We start from the raw sequence: 8,529 nt of genomic DNA, 5'->3' as shown, positions 1-8,529 counted from the left end.
CAACTCATCCCTCATCATCGGGAGTCCGTCCCTCCGGCTGCTTCGAAACCCCTGCTGTCAAAGTTAGGCCCGCAAAACCCCCATCTCTGGATGGTATTACAAATCCCCTGGTTGACCATCCGTCGGCTCCCCGCACCTGCAAAAAGAAGATCAAGTGTGTAAAGGCTACGGCCAAGGACATTTCCATTAAGTTCGACGAATCGAAGCCTCTCGGAGAACTCATGGACATTGCCAACACTGTGTTGGTAGGGCATGTTAGGGGAAGGACATACTCGGTGAAGCGGCTCACACAATGGGTAAAGGAGATCTGGGGCAGTGTTCTTTTCAACCTACCTGTGGTCCATGTCCTCCCCAGAGGATGGTTTTCCCTTCATTTCTCCAAGGAAAGTCACACAAATCTGGTTTTGGGCAGATACTGGCATATTGAAATGGCCCCGGTCCTCCTCAAGAGATGGAGTCCCCTCTTCGACCCAGAACGTGAACAGATCGGAGCCGGACCAATTTGGGTACGCCTGCCAGGCCTACCACTGCCGTTTTGGGCTGAAGAAGTATTCATTAGGATCGGAAATGCCCTGGGGACTTACCTGGATTACGATCGCACATATGTTGAATCTGGGAACCGAACCCTAGCGCGGATATTGGTCCATCTTGACACCCGTGAAGGACTTGAGGAACAGATCACTCTACAGTGGGGAAGGTGTATCAGAGTGCAGATATTGGACTATGAAGGAGTCCCCTTCCATTGCAGGCGATGTCACAAAGTGGGACACCTTGCGAAGGACTGCCCACTCAACAAGAAAGCAGAAGATACTCCGAGAGGTACCCCGGCTCCAACCAGGACGACATCTCCCATTACCTCTCGTCCTACCTCTTCGGGACCGCCCCCACCGTCAACCTCTCCTGTGGTCGATCCAGGACTTCGGCAACCCTCACCACCAAAGACCAGGGCACGCTCGGCAGCAGAAGCTGGTACGGTCTCGGGTACTCTTTCCCCACCCTTGCATTCTTCTTTTGATGTTATGAATGAGTATGGATCCTCCTCACAGACTTCCATGGTTCACTGTGCATTAACATCTCCCCCCCTAATCTGCACCACTGATCCCATCATTTCCACCTCCTCCCCCGCGGCTAGCCCCTCCCTGTCTCCCTCGGAGCCCTCCCCACCTCATTCATATTTTCTCCGGTCCAGGACTCTTGTCAAAGAGCCTCCTTCCAGACATTCGGGTCTGGGCATTGCGGTACCTGAGGGGGGATCCATGAATACCAGAGGGAGAAAATCCCATCTCTCAAAGGCTATTAAACAAGCCGGGGCAGAGGTTGTATCTGGCCGGCAATCGACCATTGACGGGGTCCTTAGAGCAGGACACACCCCGAGAGGTGTTCCCCCACGAAGTGCCTATCCTTCAACTGCAGAGGATTGGCTAGTTCCTCCAAGAAACTAGCCATGAAGCGGCTCATTGAATCTGATCCTATCGATATCATCATGCTCCAAGAGACCCTCTGTACAACAGATCAGATTACTCGGGCCATGCAAGCTTTGACCCCTGGCTGGACCTTCTCTGCCATTGATGCCGTAGGCTAATCTGGAGGTCTGGCCATTGGTATCAACCCTCGCTCCATTAAGGTGGACTCGACTTGGGGAGGATCGGGGTTTATAGAGCTTGACATATACTCTGCTGAACTTGGTATGAACCTTCGAATTGTCAATGTTTATGCCCCCTGCACCCAGAGAGAATTGTTCTGGTAGCATCTTCTACATCTCTCTATGATGAATGAAGACCGGGTTGTTATTGGAGGAGACCTTAATTTCTCTCTGGGATTCAGGGAGTCATGGGGCTCGGCAGCACAATTTGACCCCATTACCGACTACATGACCAATCTGCTTGAGCAAACAAATTTTATGGATATACCCATGCAGCGAATTCTTCCTACATGGAGGAATCAGCGGGTTGGGGATGCTGCACTTGCACGCAGACTTGACAGATTCCTTATGAAGGAGACACTCCTACAGCGTTTGCAACACTACAGAAAATGGGTTGGCTCGGGGGGATTGTCGGATCACACTCCAATATACCTGGAGATTCAGGGTCCATTCAAGAAACCCAAGGCACCTTTCAAATTTAATCATACCTGGCTGAAGGATCCATCATATGTCAAGATGATATCGGACTACTGGTCCTCACACCCTATCAATGACACAGAATCTCTTGCTAAAGGGTTCTGCAGGAATCTCTCTGAAATTAAACATATATCTATTGTTTGGGCAAAGGAGAAACAGGCCCGAGACACTGCACAGCTTACCCATATTGAAGCTGAATTAAGCTCTCTCACCGACGAAAGGGGGCTGGGGTTCATAACAGCAGCAGATAAATGCAGGCTGATTGAATTGGAGAATCAAAAAGCAAAGATCCTCAAAGAGAGAGAGGAATCCATTAGACTGAGGAGTAGGGCATTATGGATTCAAGCTGGGGATGAAAACTCGAAGTTCTTTCATAGTTTTGCCAAGAGCAGGAAAGTATCAAATACTATCTGGAAGCTCCCTACCCCAGATGGTGATATCGCAGATACTTTTAACAAGCTCGCTCATCTGGGCACCACTCACTTCAGGGAACTATACAAGTGTCCTCGGGAAGTAAATCTACTTGATATCATTAATGTGGAAAATCATTTCCCGAGATTTGTGGAGGAAGAAGATGTGGAGGCTTTAAATGATCCGGTCTCGGCAGAGGAGCTGGAAGGAGTGCTAAAATGGTTCAAAAAAGACAAGAGCCCTGGCCCGGATGGATGGACCATTGAATTTTACTTAGCCTTCTATGATGTCCTGGGACAGGATTTGCTGGGTGTGGTCGAGGAGAGCAGGACTACGGGATCCATCTATCATGCCATCAATTCTACTTTCATTGCTCTTATCCCTAAATCTGATTCCCCGGAATCCTTCGATGATTACAGGCCTATCTCCTTGTGAAATTTCCTCTATAAAATCATTTCTAAGACCATTGCAAATCGTCTTAGACCTATCCTCTCCAGATCCATTGCCCCGCAACAATTTGCTTTCCTAGAATCTAGGCAGATTCACGAGGCCATTAGTCTCGCCCAAGAAGCAATACACTCCATATGGTCCAAGCACCTTAAAGCCATCCTCCTCAAAATTGACCTCTCAAAAGCCTTCGACCGGGTCAGCTGGCTCTATATCAAAATGATCCTAATCCACCTGGGTTTTCCTCATGCCTACATCTCATGGATCATGGCCTGTATATCCTCCCCTACCTTCAGTATCCTCATTAATGGCTCGGCCTCCCCCTTTTTTCATTCCGAAAGAGGACTGAGACAGGGCTGCCCCCTATCGCCCCTGCTCTTCCTTTTGGTCATGGAAGGACTTAGCCGCCTCATGGACTCTGCAAAAAGGGCTGGAGATGTAGGGGGCCTCCGCATATCCGACCTATGCGCTCTCACTCATCTGCTCTTCGTGGACGATGTTCTCATCCTTCTTGATGGTAGTGTTCGAGACTCTCGGACTTTCTCAAAGATCCTACAACTATTCTCTGCTGCTACAGGTATGCTACCAAATCAGTTGAAATCAACCATCACTTGCACTTGCACTTCGGTACACGAATCGCGGCTAGCCCTTTAGGTATTCCCCTACAATGTTCTCCCTCTATATAGAGGTCTCAAATATCTGTGTTTCAATCTGAAGCCTACTTGTCAAAGAATAGCAGATTGGGTCTGGTTGGTTGCCAAATTGGAAAAAAGACTCACAGGCTGGAGCTTCAGATTCCTCTCTAGGGCTGGCAGATTGGTGCTCATTAAATCTGTTTTAGAGGCTACCCCGGTATTCTGGATGGCACTTGCATGGATACCGAGGAATATCCTAGGACGACTTCAGCAGCTGTGCAACCGATACCTCTGGAATGGGAATCAGGATAAAAGAATATTTGCTTGGATTAGCTGGAAGAAAATATCTTTGCCCAAAAAATGGGGTGGATGGGGCCTCAAAGACCTTCCTGATTTCGCTATGGCACTTGCTGCTAAGATGGGATGGACCTTATTAACTAGTCAAAACCTATGGGCACATGTATCCTATCACAAATACATCTGGCCCCAGAATATTATGGATTGGGCTAGATTACCAACTTGGTCATCGAAGGGATGCTCATCAATCTGGAAGGCCTTGATTCATTCCCTTCCCCTCATTCGAGATAATCTAGTATGGAGAATTAATGATGGCTCGTCGGGCAGGATTGGCCTGGATCCGTGGATCAACAGTGGGGGCAGACACATCCTCAACCGTGACCTCATTACACACCTACATAATCGAGACATTCGGAATTTTGCTCATATCGCCGATCATCTGCGCACAGACATACTTTCCCAAGCTTGGAAATCGACCCAGCAACTCGATCTCCCCCCGCAATGGCATCAGGAATGGAGTGACTATATTACTGCATTAACTGAATCCCATATCCGCATCAAACAAGGACCTGATGAACTCATTTGGTGTAAGGCGGATCATGGTATATACGCACCAAAGTTTGGATACAGAGCACTCATCTCTCACAGAATACCTGATCCAATACCTTCGTGGTGGCATGTCATTTGGAAGTTAAAGGCTCCACCTCGCTCCAGATTATTTTTCTGGTGTGCCCTCAAAGGTATCGCCCCCACGGGTGAACATCTTACTCGCAGATCCATCTATGGTCCTTCCTGGTGTTCATTTTGCAAGGCGGCATCTGAGACCTCGGATCACATTTTTCTACATTGTCCGGCTGTACACACTCTATGGAACAACATATGCACTCAATTGGGCATAACAGGGAATTGGAATGGGGATGAACTCTCGGGTGCTTGGACTGCATGGACTCACAGTCACCCGAGCTCCAAACTCTTAAACCTTCCCCTCGTGGCAGCATGGTATACTTGGCTTGCGCGGAATCGTGTTATTTTCGAGGATCAAGCTGTATCTTGGCCCCAGATAGAAGCTACCATCATCGCCGCGTATCAAGAATTACCCGACCCTCCCCCCCCGAACCAGGTCGATACAGGCCCTGCCCACTATTGACAAATCGACCCCGTGGGCCTTCTTCGACGGGGCAGCAAACCAAACGGGATGTGGAGGTGGATTCGTACTGCATATAAATGAACACCACAGATACCTTGTAAAAATGGGATTCGGCAGAGGATCTAATAATTTTGCTGAGCTTTCTGCCATCCGAAATCTATTGCATTTTGCTTTAACACATCAGCATACAAATCTCAACATTTTTGGGGATTCAATGATGGTCGTTAACTGGATCAATAATGTCACTACATGTCATACACACACACTCAACAATATATTATATGATGCTCTCACACTCAAAGCAGCATTTAATCATTTCTCTTGTTTACACATTTACAGAGAACATAACAGCGAGGCTGACAAATTATCCAAAGAGGCCTCGATACTTCCCAGAGGCGAATGGCTAATTATGGAGCAGAAAGGAACTAAAGAACGCAGGTTCTACCACATGCCATACATAGACCAGAGAGAACAGAGGGACAACAGTCCCGATAGCTGACTGTAATGGATAGTATTTTTTGTCATGATGGAACTGTACATAACTATGGTCATTATTTTGTATGCAAATGGATCCTATGTGAACTCGAATAGGCTAAAACAACCAGACATATGCATGTACCTAGCTCATTTTTGTAATATGCTCCGATACAATCACCCGGTGAGGTGAATTTTGTATGAACATCACAGCAATGCCAACGGCATCTACTATTTGTAATTTTCTAATCTTAATGAAAATTCCAGTGGAAAAAAAATTAAACAAAGTCAATTTTATACATAATTGGAAATATTATGATATTTTAAAATTTGTAATACTTAATCTTGTGAGAAAACAAATTACCACGAGTTATAAAGAATCAAAAGTATTTTACCTATATATAAAATTTGAGAATTCATTTTCGTGACGATATTATGAATTCTTTAAAGAAATTAGGCACAAGGATGACCAAAAAAATGTGTCTTGGATGCAAATTAATTAGAATTGTGTTGTTCCCAAAGATTTTCTTAGTTAGGGAATTATGTCTAGGCACTAATAATCTTTAAAATAATTTTCTTGACATAAATTTTATATCACGTAGTAATGCAATACAATTTCAATGATTTAGTTATTAGGTTACTTTCCAATTCAATGCAACGATGTTTGCATTGAATAGTGATGGATGAAGAAAAAGAAATATATATATTAAAAAAAAAATCAAATATTGAATTAATGTTATAATAATTCCTATGAAAAATATGTATTGAAAAAAAATCAACAATTAAACACATACGCTATTGTAATCATATGAATTTGTTCACATATAATTCCATAATGAAGAGGTAAGTTGAATACAAATTGTATTTCACATAAATATTGAGCTCATGAAATCATTGTAAACAATATCCAAAGGAAATAATGATATTCATATTTCACTTCATGAAATTAACTCATATAACTCATTAAAACAAAAAAATTGATTTATTAGAGAAAATTTACACATAAGAAATGAACAAAATGAAATTTACTATAAATATAATTGTATAGACTGATTGCATTAAGCTAATGTCGTGCATCTTAATACAAAATTTCTCTCTTTTTCTTCCAAAAACCCATAAAAGTGCTCCTCTCAAATTCTTTATTATCACTTATACGTAATAATCACAACAATTTTTAGTTGTAAAGCAACCTTTTAGGAACTGTATTACAAAATAAGAAAGTTTGTTGAACCACTTGAATTGTTATCTACCACCTCGACTGAACAAGGTGCACTCTAACAAACTCCAGAAATATTCATGGTGCATATCTAGTTAGTTGATTCCAACTCTTTCCATGAACCAAATAATTGAAAATTTTCATTTCCCTATAACCAATATCCAACTCAGTGTACCACTCATAAGGGGGTTCTATTGAGAAAATATTTTTAACTTGCCAAAGAAGATAAAATTTGTGAGTCAATTTATGAACTATTTTTTCCCTTCAATGTATGAGCCATATTAGAAAACTTGTCTATTTTGTTTCTATCTCTTTGTAATAATCCCCTATAGGCATCTAGTGATATCATATTTTAATTTTGGTCCGAATAGGATGGTAAACCCATTTCTATAAAATTATGAAACTTTTCATAAAACTATCAACATTCTTTTTCACCATTCTATATTTATCTCGATACTACATGAATAGAGCCATTTTAGGTAAAACCTTGTTTGTTTCCATGATAATTGATATTCTATCTTGAATTCCAAGTGTGTGTAACTAGTACTAGGCTCTAGAATTTAGAAACTAACAATTTTATTTGTTGTTGCTTGTTTATTTCCCATCTCATTTTGGATCTATTAAATGGCTTGATGTATTGTATGCCAAATATTCTTCATCATTCATTAATATAAGAGAGTTCCACATTCCCATAATTTCATTGAAAATTTCTCCCCGTTTAATACACCTTGTTTCTGTCAAGGAACTAGTTCCCACTAACTAACTTTTAAAGCAATCTTTTTCCCGTTGTAATTTTATTTTAGATCTTTATTAGCTTGAGACACTGGGTTCTTTTCTAATACTTCTTCTCTTAGAATATTAATTTCTTCATCTTTGATATAAATTATTTTGTTGATATTTTCAGCCTCCACCCCCTTTAAAATTTATGCAGATATAGGCTCTGCTAGCTTTTCAAATGGGTCCACACGATATACTAGTAATGGCGACGGCCCTAAACAAACATGTTCATATTTTTCCTTCATTACTACTTCAGTTTTCTTCTCATAAGTTTCCATTTTCTTATAAATTCCAATCATTATGGCTAACAATTGTTATTTCTCCTACTATCTAACCTGATGTTCTAATGTTTGGACATGCTCTACATTTGGATTTTCTAATCTATTCTCCAATGCTTGGATATCCAGATCCTTTGATTTAATCATGGCTTGTACTAAAGCTACATCTTTTGGGTATCCACTTAAGTTGGCAATCCATTGTTTTAGTTCATCAATAATTTTTTTTGTAAACTTGGTAGTACTTTCGCTATTTATATTAACTGGCCAAGATCAAGTTTTTCCATTTGTTCCAGGTGGCCTCAACCTGCATGTAGGAAACTAGGTTGGCCACCTATCAGCGTTAAAAGCTGTCCAAAATTTGTATAAATCTTTCTCTATCAACCTTACAACATTGTCTATTTTGTCTATACTGAATATCAACTTTGGAAAATAAAAGCTAATCGTCATAAAAGAAGAAACAAAATTTATCTGGATCATTGTTTTACTCCTCATCCAAGGATTCCACGGGGCCTAGGGCTTTAGCACTAGATCCCGGCATCTCACTTCTCCTCATATCCTACAGACTTTGTTCGATCCTTCCTAGTGCCAGGATGTTTCGATATGTTTGTAACTGAATTGTTGCGATCACTCTGAGAAGGTCTACTTTGCTGGGTTCTTTCACTTTGGTGTCCTCTTGTGCCTCCTCACCTTTGTTTTCTTCTTGTTCTTTGTTGAGATTCATGGCCTAG

General features: G+C 42.0%; 1 protein-coding gene across 1 annotated transcript; it reads left to right on the top strand.

Moving 5' to 3' along the window:
• Nucleotides 1-1,768: 1,768 nt before the first annotated feature.
• Nucleotides 1,769-2,965, top strand: LOC149206133 (uncharacterized). Its single transcript, XM_089397605.1, has 2 exons — nt 1,769-2,740; nt 2,831-2,965. Exons 1-2 carry the CDS (start codon nt 1,769-1,771, stop codon nt 2,963-2,965), a joined length of 1,107 nt encoding a protein of 368 aa, XP_089253731.1.
• The last annotated feature ends 5,564 nt before the right edge of the window (nt 2,966-8,529 follow it).

The sequence above is a fragment of the Pinus tabuliformis genome, chromosome 1_2 (genome assembly GCF_031772625.1).
Source record: "Pinus tabuliformis cultivar Carrire ecotype Pingquan chromosome 1_2, CPIR1, whole genome shotgun sequence".
In the NCBI taxonomy this organism is placed as follows: domain Eukaryota; kingdom Viridiplantae; phylum Streptophyta; class Pinopsida; order Pinales; family Pinaceae; genus Pinus; species Pinus tabuliformis.
Note: the sequence above shows the minus strand (reverse complement) of the source record. Positions and strands in the feature narration are given on the sequence as shown.

Excerpts from the sequence above, each read along its gene's own strand:
- LOC149206133 (XM_089397605.1), top strand. The coding sequence starts at position 1,769 with ATGAATGAAGACCGGGTTGTTATTGGAGGAGACCTTAATTTCTCTCTG. Across the intron at positions 2,741-2,830 it reads CGGCAGAGGAGCTGGAAGGA|GATTTGCTGGGTGTGGTCGA; the intron begins GTGCTAAAATGG and ends GTCCTGGGACAG.